The sequence below is a fragment of the Natrix helvetica genome, assembly GCF_964273705.1.
Source record: "Natrix helvetica genome assembly, chromosome: 4".
Classification (NCBI taxonomy): Eukaryota; Metazoa; Chordata; class Lepidosauria; order Squamata; family Natricidae; genus Natrix; species Natrix helvetica.
Genome location: NC_138550.1, coordinates 75,547,648 through 75,566,851, shown reverse-complemented (window position 1 = coordinate 75,566,851; position 19,204 = coordinate 75,547,648). Strand labels below are relative to the sequence as shown.

Sequence of the window (19,204 nt, the reverse complement as noted above, 5' to 3'; positions counted from 1 at the left end):
GGTGGAAGAAAATAGGTAATAGGACAGATGAGAAGAGTAATAGTAATACAGTCTTAGTAAATAATTTGACAGTGTTGTGGGGATTAGTTGTTTAGCAGAGTGATGGCATTTAGGAAAAAACTGTCTTTGTGTCTAGTTGTTCTGGTGTGCAGTACCCTATAGCGTCGTTTTGAGGGTAGAAGTTGAAATAATTTATGTCCAGTATGTGAGGAGTCTAAAAGATTAAGAGAATTGATAACAAATACAAGAGTGATAAGAGATTTTGAGTCAAGGACATGCCATTATTTAATAGTATCAAAAATATATCTTAGGAAAAAATGGAGGTAAAGAAAATGAAAAAAGGTGACAGAAATGAGACTGAAAGTAGATCTTCAGAAAGATAAAGTGGAATCCTATATATTACTAGAAAAGTATTAATCTCATAGCAGACGAAATGGAAAATATACGTAAAAAAAGTTAATGTGCAAACTCCTTTGTATAAATTTTAAACAATTGAAATGTTTAAAACTACATTAATAGGAATCAAAACAAAGGATGTTTGATGGAATTACTCTGTGAAATAACCTGTGCATAAGAAAAAAATGCATGCAAGAAAATGATGACTTCCCCCCCCCAAAAAAAAACCAAAAAAAGATATTTTATATTTTGTATAAAGAGGAAATATTTGTTTCAAATAATGCCATCAAAGTCAGCATGGAAAAGGTAATGTTAGAAGAGGCAGAGAAAATCCAGAGATTTTAATGAAAATTATTTTTAAAGACAATGAAAAGGATTTACAGCCTCCAGCAGAATGAATTAAGAATAAAAATGATTAAATGGTTTCAGATGAAATGTTAGTGGACAAGTGTTGTAAAAAGTTTGTTTTTAGAGATCTGCATGGGAATAATAGAGATATATTGAAACCTGAAATTGAAATGAATGCTATAAATGTTAATGTTCCACAAAAAACAAATAATAAATGTTTTGTGTTTTCAAATGATAAGGCTGTAGGTATAGATTTTTTAACTGGGGAAATGTTGAAATATGGTATTGATTCTTTAAAGAGGGCAGTTTTATAAACTGTTTGAATCGGTATGAAGACTGCACTTGGAAGAATGCTGTTCCTGACCTTATACATATGGGACAGGTAGAAAAACTAAACCCAAAAATATTGAATTGTTAAGAATCCCTCAGAATATCTCCACATTCTGACAATGAGCAAAATTTGAGAAGCCCAGTGTGGCCTTATGCCAGTCAAAGAGCACACCAATCAGACTTTTTTTCCCCTTTAATGAGAAAAAAGCGAAATATATGAATAGAGGAAAAGCAGGTTATAAAGAGAAATATGGAAAGCTTCATATTTGGTGTGGAAAGTTGGTCACTAAATGCAGTAAGAGAACTATATATTGAAACTAAACCATGCATGAAAATAAATGGACTGCTTAGCAAGAAGTACATCCTTGAACAGAACCTAAGAACAAGATTTATGTTATCCCTTAGTTGTTTAATGGATGAATGGAATATTTGTGGTGGATGTAGAGGGTGATGGTTATGGTGTGCAGCTCATGAAAACCCCAAATCCACCATCTCAGAAAATTAGAATATTACATGCAATCAATAAAACAAGGATTGTACATAGAACAATATCGGACCTCTGAAAAGTATAAGCATGCATATGTACTCAGTACTTGGTTTGGGCCCCTTTTGCAGCAATTACTGTCTCAATGCGGCGTGGCATGGAAGCTATCAGCCTGTGGCACTGCTGAGGTGTTATGAAAGACCAGGATGCTTCAATAGTGGCCTTCAGCTCTTCTGCATTGTTCGGTCTCATGTCTCTCAACTTTCTCTTGGCAATGCCCCATAGATTCTCTATGGGGTTCAGATCAAGCGAGTTTGCTGGCCAATCAAGCACAGTAATCCCACAGTCATTGAACCAGGGTTTGGTGCTTTTGGCAGTGTGGGCAGCTGGAAAATGAAGTCAGCGTCCCCATAAAGCTCGTCTGTGGAAGGAAGCATGAAGTGCTCCAAAATCTCCTGGTAGACGGCTGTGTTGACCTGGTCTTAATGAAGCACAGTGGTTCAAAGTCCTGCTGCTCAGTGGTCCAAAGTCCTCTTTTCTGAAGAGAGCAACGTTTACCAAAAGCACCAAAAACTGGTTCAATGACCATGGGATTACTGTGCTTGATTGGCCTCTCCATTCTTCCTCCATACTCTGGTTCCTTGGTTTCCAAATGAGATGCAAAAGTTGAACTATCTTGCTTTGCATGCAATGAGTCTTATCTCATATATTAGTTTCATGTTTTAAGTTGCATTACTGAAATAAATGAACTTTTGCACGATATTCTAATTTTTCGAGTTTCAACTGTAATATGCTGTTTCACTAATCTGTAGTTTTACATAAACTATTATTGTAATTACCTGTGGAATAGTTGGGTAATGTAGATATGTATGATTGCAAACTAGCCATGTTCTTGTGATACTACTTCTTGTATCTCTGTCTCTCTATTTTTTTGTATGAATAAAACCATACTTGTCCCAAAGATGCTTTTTACAAAAGGCAACTGGTGAAATGTTTTTCTAGAAATCTTCCAAAACTGTGCTTAATTGAGTAGTTTCACATAGCACAGGTAAAATAACTGAGAAATAAGATGTAAAAGATATAAATAACTGCAGGCTATGAGTCCTTCCAGAACGCTGACAGTTCAATGTTCACTCTTAATTCTGCCTGAAGGCCACACGTAGACTAGAAACATCTGCATCTACGCATTCAGACTTGTATATGAATTTCAATGCAATCTACATACCCCTTCACAATAGAGATTTTTTTCCCCTCAGCTTCATGGGATTCCAAATGGCCATTCAGAATAAAACACAAGAGTAAAGCACAATCTGGCATATTACTCTTTTTATCTAAAATCTTAAAGGAAGATTACAAACTACATAGCTAATTATTAATAATCTTTTATTTTCTTTTTAAACACTACTGTCTGATTCGACTAGAAGTTCTCCAGCTGGACAGATGAGGAAGGTATGAGATCCTTTTGGATCAGAACCTCCCTGTGAGGGGTGGTGGTGAAGAAGGGGCAGTGTTTCATCAGACCCAGAAGGAGTGCAAGAGGTCCCTCGTAGGTCGGAGATTTGCCCTCTGAATCAGAGTTGGGGCAGCAGCATGGCAACATGGCTACACAAGAAGCTAGCTTCCAGCCAAAGCAACTGAACAGGAGCATCCAGGATTAGATGAAAGCCCAGTAAGAAGATCTAATTAACCCACAGTCATAAATCAGAACTTGCAAAAAAAAAGAACCTCAAGAGTATAAATAATATTAATGGACCGATTTGGATTTTGGCAAAAAGAAGGGGGAAAATGTAGGGTTGAACCACTAGCTCAAAAAGAGTCATTTGCTTGAAATGCGTGTGGACAGAAATCTGGACAGAAAAGGAGAAAGTAGAGAAGTGACAAACCCACTCAAATACAAACTCTAAATTTGGTCTTGGATTTGAAAAGACTGTTTTTAAAAGAAACTGGGAGGTTGAAATAAAAATCAAAACATACCGAGTAGATTTGCTCCATTCGAATTCCTTCTAACTAACATATCTCAAGCAACTCCAATTAATGAGAGGTGAAATGTAACAAGGGGGGGGAGGGAATCAAGAAAAAAGCACTATTTTCTCACTGATAACCTAACCTTGCCTATGCGGCAAATGGAATGTGAAACCGTGAGCAGGAAAATTTAATTAACCAATTTCCATAAATGAGAACTTGGAAAAGTAGGTGAAGAGAAACATACCAGAATTTGGCCGTATGCAAGTTTGTTCCAATTAATATATTTTGAGCAACTATATCCAACGAGAGGTGGAAGGTAACAAGGGAAAAAATAATAAAATCAAGAACTGGGAAAATACAAAGTTTTTTCTCTCTACAAAAAATCAAGATGGCTCCCGCTTCTCTTTCTTTTTACATTAGCTGAATTGGCTAAATTTAAGGTGGACCAGAACTTTGAAATAAGAACAGACAATTTTGGAACTCGACATTAAGGAAGAACAAAAGATTAAGATGGCTCCCATCGTTCTTACTCTCCACATCAGCTGAACTAGCCAAATTTAAGGTGAACCAGAACTCTGAAATAAGAACTGTATAACTAACTGTAATTTTGGAACTGGACATTATGGAAAGGTGGGAATTTGAAGAACAATGTGAAATTATAAAAAATATGCATAAATCATTAAAGTCAAATCTAAATAGAATTTTGAACTCAGAGAAGCAGGAACTGAAGGAAGAAGTGGGGAGGGATAATGAGGGGGTAGAAATGGTGGAAAATAAAGACAAAAAAACTTCTTTGGGTTTGACAATAGTATATGGGAAATTGAAAAGGGGGGATGTGTCCCAACAAAAGGAAATAAAAAGCAGACAAAAGATTTTATTGAGTTTGACAGTGGCATATGGAAAACTATAGGGGGGGTGGGTCATGCCCCAACAAAGGGAAATCACTGGGTTTGACAGTGGCTTGGGGAAAATTGACAAGGGTGCACATGTCAAAATAAAGAAAAGAAAGAAGACAGGAATAGAGAAGTGGGACAAAAGACTTGGAAAAAATCAGATAATTAGAAACTGTTATATGGGGAAATATAAAGTTGAGATATGTGGTTTACTCCTATACATGATAATAAAATTGAGTTGCTAACTGATTGAATATGGTAATGGAAAGATAATTAAATAAAGGTTAAAATATATGGAATAGGGGAAAATATGAAACTGTTATGGGGAGAATGTAAAGCAGAGGTATGTGATACATGATAGTTAAACTAAGTTGCTAATTGATTGAATATGACAATGGAAGGACAATTAAGTATGTGTTAAAATATATGAAACATGAATACACATAGAACTCCTAAGATAATGAACAAAGTGAGATGTGTACCGCTTGTTATTCTATATAGTAGATTAAGGGAATTGTAATGAACATTGAACAGTAAGGATTGTTATTTAAAGACAATTAAGGGTAACCTAAGCCAAGATATGGAAAAATGGTGAGGGAACATGAAATATACCTACAATGGGAAATTATTGAGATTACAAAGTCAGAATCACAAATTTGGGGCATGTAAGGATGCATAATTATATAAATATAATCATGAGAATTGTAACCAGGTCTACATCTCACCCCAAAATAGGCTGGTGTGTCTGTGTTAAAATTCAATTACTATATATGTATACTTCTTTTTTTCTCTCTTTTTAAAAAAGGAGAAAGATATATGTTAAAATTAAATACTGTATGTATATTGAAAAGGAAATATAAATACCATCAATATAAAATGGAGCTCACTAAGAGGCTGAAATACACCTAGTAAATGAGATGATGAGTATGAAGTAGAGGAGAGAGGTAAGGGAAGAAGAGAGGAAGAGGAGAGATGGCAGAGGGGAAGAGGAGGAGAGAAAGAAGGAGTGGAAAGGGGAGAGAAGAGAAGGAGAAAGGAAGAGAAGGACGACAGAGGGAAGAAAGGAGGTAGGGAGGAAGAGGAGAGAGGGAGAAGAAAGTGATGGATAAGGTACAAATATGGTGTATGGAGAGCAGAAGAGCCAATAATTGTTTTTGGGAGTTGATGGTAAGACGAATTGATGTTAACAGTTAATAATAATATTAAGATGTTGGTTATGTAATAGTATACATGTGGCTATATGTTATGAAAATGAAAAAATAAAAAGCTTTATATAAACACTACTATCTGAAACATAACTAATAATATCATATACTGTAAATATACATCATCTTATATCAGCATCATAAAGATATTGTTTTCAACAAATTGCAGTATGAAAGTTGAGGTCATTATAAATCAATTTATGTAAGGAATTCCTGCAGACTAGAATACACTATGTACCAACCATTCAATTTTCATTTATCATGAGTCAGAACAGCATGTGGCTTTTCTTAAACAACATACCAAGCAAGTAAAAAGTAATGGACAAGGACTAAAAACCCTTGAGCTGTCTATAAATAATAGCCAAGTGAAAAGACATACATATAATAACAAATTTGCTTCTGAAAATATTTCCATTCAAGCACATTGCTATAACTGAGTTGTCTCAGATGTTTCTGCCAGTTTTAACTCAAATATAAAATGGAAGTCAAAAAATGGTGACATTTCAGTATGTTCAAAACTCACACATTTTCAAGATGATTTATGAACCAAATGTTATTGATTAATCATACTAAACACATGTTTTGTTTTACATTCTTCTCAGGTTTGTTAGATTTTTATCAGCGTATCTCAACCTATGGAATCAAAACTTCATTCTAAGTACAACACATTTCAAATACTACACAAAGTTTCATTATACAGAAATGAATTAACACTATTTCTAATTATAAATATTATATCCTGTTTCTTATATCACACATTTATATTAAATGTCACATTTCTGCCTTTATGACCTGATGATTGTATGGTGAACATTTTATAAATAAAGCAATTAAATCATCCTATTCTAACGTACTCTGTTTTTATCATTTTATTAGTGGGTTTGGAGATCCATATTCCTCAAAGAAAAATTACACTGGGAAATAAATAAATCACTGTATTTTTTAAACATTAAACATGTCTGCACTTCCATGCTAGAAATCATATTATGAAGTTATTACTCTTCGGTTTCTTTTGCCAAGCCTCTTAGCAAAAATATCAAATTCAGTTTAAGTACAATGATTGTTTGGAAATCCAATAAAGTTAACAGGGGAATGAAGAGATGAAACAGAAATGTTCTTCTCTTTTTATTACTTTTCTTAAAGTACAGATGGTCATATCAGCTTGGATCCCAATAGACAATTGTGTATAACCAGTGACATTCAGGAAAGAATTGCTGACTTTCATTATTAACAGCTTTAATAAAAAAAATTGTACCATACTACATATAGTTCCAGAAGGGTCCTGAAGCCACAAAAGAGATTGTGAGGATGGGAGGAAGAGCAAAAATGAGAAAGAATATGTTAATACATGAACAGAATTCAGCTTACTTGCATGGAGTAACTGCCACTAATTCACTTAATATACAAAAGTTTGACAAGTAGGTTTAATATGTAAAGTAACTTAATAACTCTCAGTGGGGAAAAGACAAATTTGTTTTCCCCTTCTCAGCCATTCCAATATTTTGCAACAGAAGTCATGATCTAACTAAACACAGGTACTATAGTTAGATATTAACATTTCTAACTAAGGCAACATCCATCAAAACTACCCAGGTATTTAAGTCAAAACTTTTATTCTTGCAGATCAAGACATAAATATAGGAATTATTTAACAAGTTTATATGTGAGTTTATATGAATTTTTAAACCTGCTTTAATTGTTACATCTTTTAAATCTATGGTCCCTAAATACTGCATTTCCTTAGAAATAGAGCTGAACATCAAACATGTTTTTCTAAATTTATAAGAAGAAAAAAGATCAGATACAACTTTTACATAGCCCATAAGTCTTTCATTTCAACTTCCAGTTCATAAAAATAATTGGCAAACAAAATATTTGTTAAACAATTTTTTTCTCTAATAAAGCAAATCTCATGGATAGTTGGATAAATCCATGCAAATATACATTAACTAGCACAGATTAATTTGGATGCATTAATGGCTGGCTGGATAGATAACTTAATATCAGTTGTGTATTATTATTATATATTTTATTAAACATGAAACTCAGCCAACTGAACATTCAAAAATACACTACAAATACCAGTGACTGGTGCTAATGGTTGATATGGTTTTCTCCCAGCATCCTAAGTATCAACCAAGTACCTTCTTAAAATATAAGATGTTCCGAGTAGCGCAGTTTTTTGCAGTTCCACTGATGTTATTGCAGGAAACTGCAATGTGTTGATGTATCTTGTAAAATTCTTGGACATGGTGCCAAGTGCCTATTATAATGATGATGATGATGATGATGATGATGATGATGATGATCTTTGGTGAGATTCACAGCCATTGGGGCTGGTTGCTAACAGCTCGAGTCCTAACCAAGGACCTAGGAACTGTTAAGGTAACGTTGGAGGATATAAGTAGTTCCAATTAGGGTGGTTTTTTGTAGAGTCAGAATGTTCAAATCAGGTAAATTTAGAATTTTCAAATAGGGAGGTAGCCCTTTAGGTATTGCTCCAAGGGCTCCAATTACAATTGGGACAACACATGATTTCTTTTTCCACAGTCGCTCAACCTCAATTTGCAAGTCCCGGTATTTTGTGATTTTTTTCCTTGCTGTTTATCTTCAATTCGTGCATCACCAGGTATTGCAAAGTCAATGAACCATACTTTTTTCTTTTCAATTATTGTTATGTCAGGTGTGTTGTAAGCCAAGTGCCTGTCAGTCTGGATTCTGAAGTCCCACGAGATTTTGCCTTTCTCGTTCTCTAACCTTCTCAACCTGATGGTCCCAGTGGTTTTTGCTGTACTCAAATCCAAACTTTTGGCTCAATTTCCAGTGAATAATCTTAGCAACGCGGTCATGGTGTTGTAGGTAGTCAGTTTGTGAAATTTTGCTGCACCCGCTGATCAAGTGGTCGACTGTCTCATCTTTCTCATTACAGAGGCGACATTTGCTGTTGGTGGTAACATGTTGAATTTTTGCCTTCATGCAGTTTGTGGCTAAGGCTTGTTCTTGAGCTGCCAAAATAAAGCCTTCTGTTTCTTTTTTTCAGTACTCCTGATCTTAACCAGTTCCAAGTTAGTTTTTGGTCAGCTTTGCCTTCAATACTTTTCAAGTATTGGCCATGCATAGCTTTGTTATGAGTACAAAACTATAAAGGAGGGGTGTAGATCCAACTTCGTTTCTGGAAGCCAAGATGGCATTGTGAGAAGTTTTTCTTTTGCTCAAGTTTACTTGGTGCTCTAGTTCTATCTCCTGTAGAAAACTAATCTGGCAACAGTGATCCTTAGTCCTTCCTTGGTAAATTAATATAGCTCGCTTCTCAATTACTTCTTTCTTATATTCAGCTTTTAACTTAGTTGTCTTCAAAAGGCCTACTTTATTTACTTCCTTAATCATTGGTTCTTCACTTTTCTGGATATAATCATTCAAGCTGTGTCTTTCTTCTTCCACAGTCTGCTTTACTTGTAGGAGTCCTCGACCATCCTCTGCTCTTGGTAGATACAATCGGTCAACATCACTTTTAGGGTGCAAAGCATGATTCATTGTCATAAGCTTCTTTGTTTTTCTGTCCAAATTGTCCAACTCCATCTGGGTCCAGTCAATTATTACTGCAGAGTATCGAATTACAGGTATAGCCCAGGTTTTTATGGCTTTTATGATGTTTCCTCCACTCAGTTTGGACTTTAATATCTTGTGAATTATTATTATTATTGTTTGTTGCTGTTGTTGTTGTTGTTATTATTATTATTGTTATATATACCACTATTTCCCCCTTGCTGTTGGTTTTATGTTATTTTACTACTGGTGTTTTAAAGTGCTTTTAGGATTTTTTAAAAAAATTCAGCTAAACAAATTTATTTAATTTATCTGCATATTAGAAATTAAGAAAATGAGGAAATAAAGACATAATTTACCTGTGGCCAAATAAATTATATGAAAAAGCATTTCTTTTCCTTGTACCACATCCACAACCACATGGGAAAAGCGGCTATTGTCCTCCATGAAGTAAGGAACTGGTGTGATAGGTTGGATCACTTCATGCATCAAAATAAATTTTTGGGCATCTTGGAGATTCCTCTCTGTCAGATTCAAATACAGGCCTTGATCCATGGTGCCACACTGAAAATGTATACATATAATACTGTTTACATTAATTCAAGATTTTAAGAACTTAAGACATATAGTGTATATATTTTGAGATCCCAAATTATAAAAATCTAAAGGCTAATTCTTATAATAAGCTGTGCACAACTGACTGGTCATCCAGATATATAATATACTTCACTCTTTTTCCTCATTAGCAGATTAGCCGTATGTATGTATGTATGTGTATATATATATATATATATATATATATATATATATATATATATATATATATATATATATATATATATATATATATATATATATATATATATATATATATATATATATATATATATATATATATATATATATATATATATATATATATATATATATATATATATATATATATATATATATATATATATATATATATATATATATATATATATATATATATATATATATATATATATAAATATATAAATATATAAATATATAAATATATAAATATATAAATATATGTTTCCACACATGCAAGTATGTTGCAATGAAGATATCTCAAAAAAGAAACAACAGATAAGTGATGTTTTGATCCTTATACGCCTATATCACAAACAAGAAGTACATAGCATACAACTCTCCAGATCGTGTTCGTTTGCTGTCCCTCCTGGATAGGACCAGCAAGACTTGGAACTCAAAAGCACAATGGCACCTCAGCCACAGTTGTAATTATAATTATAAAAGGAGCCTCGGGTTCTGTAAGAAAAGGAATGGCAGAGCCTGTGGATAGAGTCAAAAAAGAAATCAGCCTAGAGCAGTGATGGCTAATCTTTTTGTCATAGCGTGCCAAAAGCTGGGGGAGTGCGGAGGGGTCATGCGCACATGTGTCCACACCCATAATTATATGTGCTCTCCCTCCGCACATGCCCGTGTGACCCCCACACACATATGCACGTGACACCAACCCCCTAGGGTCATACATGCGGGAACAAACTTCCGGATTGCCTGTAGGGCCATTTTTCCCCTTACGGAGGGTTCAGGGAAAATGAAGGCCAAAACCAGCTGTCCAGCACGTACATGCACACTGGAGCTGACAGGGCGATGCCTCACGTGCCCTAAGAAATGGCTCCGCATGCCACCTGCGGCACAAGTGAATAGGTTTGCCATCACAGTCCTAGAGTCTCTAAGTAGCCACAAATGGATTAAGTGCAACCTCTCTTGAATTCTGTTGAGCCTTATCTAGCTCCACAACAGTGCTATTGGCAGAGTAGATTCCTGTACTTTGGCATGAGTAGTAATATATCAGTTTAATTGGAACTTCACATGTGGTCTTGTTATTTCATGCCTGATAGGCTCTGCTTTTCTGTGAGGGCTTCGGTATGATTCTACTTTTCCCAAGAAAACTCCTCCCCAAGAATTAGGTTATCACGATTATAATTAAGCTTACTGCTATATTTTAGCCCTCAAGCTTTTCTGTTTCAAATGAGTACAAAACTATAAAGGAGGGGTGTAGATCCAACTTTGTTTCTGGAAGCCAAGATGGCATTGTGAGAATGCCATCTTGCTATCTCCTGGAGAAAACTAATCTGGCAACAGTGATACTTAGTCCTTCCTTGGTAAATTAATATAGCACAAATTACACAAACTGTCCTCACAGTGTGTTTTTCAACTATAGTTGCTGTAAAATTCTTAACCAGATTGCTTATTGGTGCCACAATTTATACATCATCCTAATACCTGTTCTACATAAGTTGCACAAGTTTTCAGTTTCTTTGTAGTACAATTTAAAATGTTAATTCTTCATATTAAACCATAACAATTTAGGACCAGAAAACTGAAAGCTCATTTCCTCATACTGTATTCAGTTTTCAGTTTATGTGTAGGGCAGTAGTGGGTTGTAGGCGGTACACACCAGTACGGGCGTACCGGTGCATGCCCGGAGCACCGGATACCGTTCCGGTTCGGTGCTCCGGAGGGACCACCCGCCCGAGCTCCTTGGCACTTCTGCACACATGCACGGAGCGCACGGTGCCTGTGCAACACTCCGCCAAGCAGCTGGAGCGTCAAGGAGGCATCACAAGAGGTAAGGATGTGTGCAATGCAAGCATTCATGTGGTGGATGCTGGACAATTTGATGAACATGCATACATTAACAACACCTGTTGATTTTCAACTACCTGAAAATTAGGATTAGGGTTGGGATAAGGAAGCCAGGCAGAACGAGAGTTTTCTTGGTATTTGAATGACCCACTGAAGACATGAGTTATTGCAGTCATGTTGAACACACAAACAGCTGAAACAGCTACGCTGTTCCTTTAAAAGAGAGAGAGAGAGAGAACAGATTATTTTATATAGCCAGTGAAAATTTTCTGTAACACTTATACTTCTTTGCATCTCAGCTCAGAATAGATGTTAAGTATGGATCATGGTTAAAGTTAGAATTTCCTAGAATGATAGTCCTGTATGATCTAGAGCAACATCTCTGGAGGCACCAAGTTGAGAAGGTTTCTTTATAATTTAACATTATTTTATAATTAACAATCTCATGATACCTGAGACTATATATAAATTATACATTATGCAATTACTATTCAGTACATATCACATTGTATTTTGTTGTGAACTCTACAATAAAAGTCTCCAACGTTGTAACCCTTTCCTAAATTAGTTTAGCTTTTTAAAAATTACTGTGATACTGCTACATTAACTAGAATACAGCATGTAGGTACTTATTCCTTGAAGAATAAACCAATTACCAGTTGATTAGTTGAGGTAGCTAAACAGAAAAGTGGAGATCTAAAATCTTGCTTCACATACTTCGACAAGAAACAAAACCCATCATCTTGAAAATAAGCAAGGATAAACACTCTTCTGTTTAAAACATCAAATATTTTCTTACCACAATCATTAATATATGCAAGCAGTAAGAATTATATATTTCAATCTCAAATTATTTGCAAATTACCTAGGGTCAGCCTTTCCCAATCTTGATATCCTCCAGATGTGCAAGCTTCAGTTCCCCAAATTCTTAGCAACATCCATGCTGGTTGGGGAATTCTGGAAGCCCACACATCTGGAAGTTGCTCATGCTGGAAACTGAGTACATGTTCACAGATTCCTAGACAGCAGTATCTCTTTTGTGACAGAGCGGCTAAGTGATTCTTAAATAAATGCTTAAGTGTTAAACTACAAGTGTTTAAGATCATTTATGCTAAATGCCTAGTTACTGAAAGGGAATACACTACACAATAGTAAGCTGATCAGCTAAGCAAGAATTCAACACACTGAACAGCTATGAAACAAGAGCAAATGACAAGCAAATTTAGTGATAAAGGCATATGTAGATTTAATTCAGCAGAATAGCAGGTTGAGTGAAGTTTTAGTAATATTCATAAAACATTTAGCTAAAGTAAGGTAAAAGATATTAAATGCAGAATTAAAGTAGCTGAGTGAAGTATTTCCATTCTGTAATTCCTGGAATGAAATAACAAAACCATTTTTATCTCAAAGAAGGAAACAGATAAAAGCTAGAAGGCTTAATAAATATTTTAATTAATTCTAGATAAAATTGCCACATATATGCCCATAGAGAATGTACATTACTCCTAACTCAGTGCTACGCAGAGATAACTTTGTAAAAGTAATTATTCAGATAATACACTGGGAACCCAATTCCTTATTGTTTCCTAGAGAACAGCCTGTTAAAATTATTTAATTGATTCGCTTGTACTCTGGCCATACAGGCATCCTGTATTCTGCTAACCCAAATAATAGTCCCAGGACTCTTCCCACTTAACAGTTTCAAATACCAGCATTATTTTCCCATTAGAGTGTACATTGTGCATGCTTTGCAGAAGCCAGATTTTATAGCTGAGGGTCCTGCATGATATCTCTAAAAATATGCAGTTAAATGTATCTGGGAGATTCCCACCACTTACAGAGATACAGATTTGATTTCACCCTTCCATATAAATTTATTCTTCTCCTCTTCATATGCTGGAACCTTCAAATGCTGGAGAGCTACCTTACAGATTTGGGAGTAATAACTTATTCAATTTATACAAATTCAGAATAACTTAAATTCCAAGAACTCCCCCCCCCCCCCCCGATCTGCTTCATTTATACTTCAAGTTGCTTAATGTATTGCCAGCCCATGGAAAAGTGAAAGGGAAATAAGACAAAGATATTATTTGATTCATTTTTGTGGCTATAAATGCATATTATAATCATTATGAATCTTACAATTATTATTTTTTTGCTGCAATACACAAATGTAGATAGTTCTCTAGAAATCATAATGTTTGAAATATGTTGACTATCAGTCCTGCAATGCCTAAAATCAAACTGAATTATGGAATATGTTTATATTTAGATACACATAAATAATAAATGTATAGATTTATAGACATCCAAGCATAAAGAAAGGTAAGTAAAGAACTGAAAATAGAGCTAGTTTGGTGTAGTAGTTAAAGTATCAGGCTAGAAACTGGGAGTTCTAGTTCCACCTGAGAAGGAAGCCCGCTTGGTACCTTGAGGCGGTCTTTCTCTCCCAACCCTAGGAAGGAGGCAGTGGCAAATCACTTTAGAAAAAAAACTGACTTTAAAATGGCCAGATGGTCAGAAGGAAATAAATATACTATAGAATACCTTTGAAACTACCAAAATAATCTGGGAATTTGCCGTCATTTGAATCAGGAAACTATCAAATTGCAGTGACTTCATTGGTTTCCAATTGATTGTTGCATAAAATTTAACATATTAATCATTACTTTTAAATATCTTAGTAAGATCTGGCTGCTCAGATATCTGAGAAATGGCTTGTAAGAAAAAAGGCCCTGCAATATGTCTCCAGAATCAACTGTTCATATGATTATAGCAAGATTTACTCCATCATAGCATTCATCCAGGTTCAACTACCTTTCTTGAGTGGACCGGATTCTTTCCTGAATGATTTTCATTGTGTGATCGAAACAATACATCATAGCAAGACTTCCCAACCTATGGGTCACAGCCCACTACCAGGCCATGGCCTATTCACAACCTGGTCCTGCGAGGGGTGTCCCAAAGGCTTCTCTTCTCTCTTCTGTGGAGCTTCATGTTCACATGTGCTGGCTCACCATTTGCATAGCCCTGTTCCCCTCTCCCCAACTCAGCCGGGCTGCCAAGCCACCTGCTCCTGATGCTCCAAAAGAGGAGCGGTAACAGCAGAGGCTGAGTGAGATGAATGCGCCCTGCTCACCTTCGATGACTCACCGAGTCTGCCTGCACAAGAAACCCAATCAGCTTTTGGAGCTTTGGGAAGTCTCAGTGAGTCTGAAGAAGCATGAGACCGCACCTCCAAAGGTTTGTCTTCTCCATGCCAAAAGCTTTTGCAAACGGACAAAGGCTTTGGGAGAGAGCTCTTGCACTGCTTAAGGTCTTCTGTCCCTTTGCAAAAGCTTTTGGCATGGAGAAGCCTGAAGGATCTGAGACCACGCCCCAAAGGCTTGTCTTCTCTCTTGCAGGCATAGACAGGTGTGCATTGGCCTACCGCTTGTGTGGCCTGGTTCCCATCTCTGTCCCAGCCAGGTCACCAAGCAGCAAAGATTGGAGACCACTGCTTCATAGGATCTTTTGTCTCCAACTGAATGTTCTCCTACAATTCATAGTATTCATGCTGTAATCAAGGTATGTTTTCTTAACTCCTTTGTATATATTTTTTAAAAAACCACATTTACTAATGGAACTGTTGTCTTTGCAAAACTGACTGATACAAATATTTTGGTATATAATAGTCTCCATTTTTGCCAATTGCATCTTTTCAAATTAAAAATACAAACAAGGAAAGCTTTTAGGTTTGAAAAACTCACATTCATTTAGCTGTTAGTTTTATACCTTCTAAAGGTGATAAATATATAATCATTTTCTACCAAAATCTTTAACTTATATATATATATTTTTCAGTTTGGGTTTGTTTTCAAGATTGCCCACTCCTGGATATAAATAGATATCCTCAAGTTAATTTTGAATGTTCTAGAAAGAAAATACTACATAAACTACATACACATTAGTGGTAAAGATCCCGTAGATTAATTCCAGTTCTGGCAGGAAGAACGTACTCTGTAATTCATTGTAGTAAAATGGAATTTCTCCAGGGTGGGAACAATTCAAACGAGCTTTCATGAAGGTGGTCCAAGTATCTTCCAGCAAAAATCTGCCACCAATGTCATTCTTACAAACTCGAGCAACCCGAGAAAAAACTATTTTCCCACAGTCATGTTCCACTGCATTCTCTCGGAAGAAAAAGTAGATGAAGTTTCCGATGTCATATGAAGACACAAAATTTGGTTCTGGAATATATTTTGGGGAAAAAAATAGAGGAAAATAACTTTGCTCCCTAAATCGACTCCATCCATCTAAACATGACCCTTGTTTCTTTAGGCCACATACCTAGAATTCATGCAAGAAGCTATTCTTTTTGGCCCCCCCCCAATATTTTCCTTAAATCCCAACTTTTATGTAACATTTTTTGAAATTTCCATTCATGAACTAAAGAAATCCACTTACCTCTGTCAGTTTTAGTCCGGTTTCCTTTCTCCTGCCAAGATTATGTTCATTCAAATAATACCAAGATTAAGCACAATAATTTAGTAGTACATATATGATGTAGTAACTGTCCAAAGACTATCAATTATCTTTTTTGTTACAGTTATCCGGATTCTGGTGAATTGTGGTCATTCAGGCTGGGAACATAGTTAAGCAATGCAGTTGTAAACTGGAAGGTCATGTGACTGCACTGACTTAAAATGACTGCACTTACAATGGCAGTTCAGGCTTTTCTAGCTGCCATTGTTAGGGGAACTTCATGTGATTATTAGACATGATATCACCATTTGCAATCTCCTGCTGGCTTCCTGATTGACTCAGCTTGTCGGAAGTCAGCAATGAAGGTTGCAAATGGCTATCACCTGATCACGCTGAATTATTCTAACCGCAAGCAGGTTGCCAAGCATCCAAATTGCAAAGGTGTGGCTGTAGGGGTGCTACAATGGCTGCCACTAGGACGACTGGTTGCAATTCTTCACATTCAGCATCATTGTAACTTTGAACAAGCACTGAACGAGTGGTTGCTGAATGAGGACTAATTGCATTAAGAACTAAATAAACCTATGATTTTTTGTAGTATATGCCTCTTACATTTTCATAATTAACACTCAATTGTTTTATATCTTTTCTTTATTTCTCCCCATGCTCCAATTTCATATAACATGACCAACTTTAAATCTGCAAAAATGATATCTAAGAAGTCATCATACTATATGTGAAGAGGCTGTGAACAAAGCAGCATTAAGTTGTAAGAATGAAGCTTTTTCCTTCAAAATAAATTATCACATTTTTCGGAGTATAAGACGCACCAAGGTTTTGAAGAGGCAAATTTTTTAAAAAAAAGGTTTTGCACTCTGCAGACCTCCCAAAAACAGCCTGTTTTTCATGAAAACGGGCCCTTTAAAAAAAAGGGGGGGCATAAATAGTCTTTAGGAGGCTTGTAGAATGCTCCTGGGGGTGGGAAGAGCAAAAAATGGCCAATTTTTCATGAAAACAGGGTCATTTTTTGTCAAAAAAAGGGCATGCATAGCCTTTAAAAGGCTTATAGAGTGCTCCTAAGGGCTGGGGGGGGGCAAAATTGAGCAAAAAATGGCCCATTTTTCGTTCATTGAAGCCCTCCTCAGCCCCCAGGAGAACTCTGCAATGCTACCTAAAGGCTCTGCAAGGCCATTTTGGTGAAGGGGGTGGGGTTTCGGGAGGCAAAAAATACTGTATTCAGTGTATAAGATGCACCCAGATTTTCAGCCTCTTTTTTGAGGGGAAAAGGTGCGTCTTATACTCCGAAAAATGCAGTAGTTGAAGTTCTTAAAAGAAAGCATTTCCTAACAAATATATATATGTCTCTTCCATCTACTCACCATTCAGCCACTTAGAGTTGTACTGTGCAGTCCGAAGTGGAGGGAGAATACCCAAACTGCGATAAATTGCAGGATCTCTTCCTGGAAAATCCATGACAGTTGCTGCATATAACTCACCGGTGCTTGCAAGGAGAGCTGTAGAATTGTGCTGGGGGCTATAAGGACAGCGTGCCATGCCACTGATCTGATCATGTGTCTCTTCCAGATTACTTAGCTTCATCAGAATATTGGGGAGAGGAAGAATTATTACAAACTGCATGAAAGAATATGAAACCCACAAATCTTGAACATAAACTGAAGAAGTTATTTGTACATGTGTCCTGCTCTTGGTTCAGGAACTCCTTCAGTTTTCCCCCATATCAACATTGAATTAACTATTATATAACTCTAATTCTATTCTTATATTAAATATAAATATACACATATGCACACAAATAATGGGAAGAAAAACCTGACTTCTAATGTGAAGAATTAAAAATGATGTCTTAAAGTACGTTCTTATTAATATAGACTTCTTACTAGCTTTAGGGCCTACAAGTTCAATAAAGAGTTGCATATCTACAGTACATTAGATCTCATTCACCCTATACAGATTACTATTCAGAATGTTCATCACATAGGAGACCTCTACAACATGTTCACTGTTCAAAATATGCATATTTATTCATTTATTGGCCAGGTTTCGGAAGAACACTGGGAGTTGCAAGACAAAAGGTAATTGCTTCCTCCTTGCTTCCACTGCAGAAGCTCAACTCCATCCAAATTTTACAAAATATTGAAAACTATTATTTTATTAAGTGAATCCATTCATTCCTTCTATCTTATATACACACCCATTCAGCTAATCCATAACATGAATACATATTGTATCACAGCACCATTAAAGCAGTTTACTAGCATTCAAGTATTGCAGGAGAGGGTACCAATATTTGAGAGAAAATCACAGTATTAAGACTACATTTTTCCATTTCTGGTAGTTCCCTCTCCTTCAAAATGCCACCTATACCACAATAAGGCTTAAAAATAGCCCGAACAGTTGTAAATTAAGCTTATTTTGAAGCTTTATTATAAATGATAGGTACTCCTTACCAATATTGTAAGGTTGGACAGCAGAACCCTTCATTTTCCAGAGTAATTCCTCTTTGAAAAGTCCCCCATGGCCAGAATGCTTAAAATAGTCTCAGGTATTCAGATTGGGCTATTTTAAAGCCTTCCAGGACTGGGGAAATTTCTAATCTCAGCTCAGCTGTAGATCAGACTCCATGAAAGAGACCATGGCAGACCAGAGAGTTTCTCATTCCAAATGTAATCAATGAAGAAATTCCCAGCTCTCTGCCATTTTGTTCCTTCAGCCATTAATAATATTTATGATTAATAATATATTAAGTGGTAATAACATTCTCAAGTCTCTGTTGATATAATATTGCTAATTATAGAATGAATGAAATATTGGAAATTATGCATTATACATTGCAGTTGATAGATGGCCACCTAGTGCATAATGGAAAGTATCCAATTTATTTGTATTTTTACAATAAATTCCACAATCATAGAAGT

The 19,204-nt window shown here is 35.8% G+C and overlaps 1 protein-coding gene across 1 annotated transcript in view; it reads right to left on the bottom strand.

Annotated features, from left to right (window-relative positions):
* SEMA5A (semaphorin 5A) overlaps positions 1–19,204 on the bottom strand; it is a 208,813-nt gene that overhangs the window by 49,975 nt on the left and 139,634 nt on the right. The window contains exons 7-10 of the mRNA XM_081952502.1: positions 17,648–17,861; positions 15,748–16,033; positions 11,882–12,017; positions 9,527–9,731 (exon numbers count right to left, since the gene is read on the bottom strand). Coding sequence (XP_081808628.1) covers positions 9,527–9,731; positions 11,882–12,017; positions 15,748–16,033; positions 17,648–17,861 — 841 coding nt within the window. The remainder of the gene's footprint in view (positions 1–9,526; positions 9,732–11,881; positions 12,018–15,747; positions 16,034–17,647; positions 17,862–19,204) is intronic.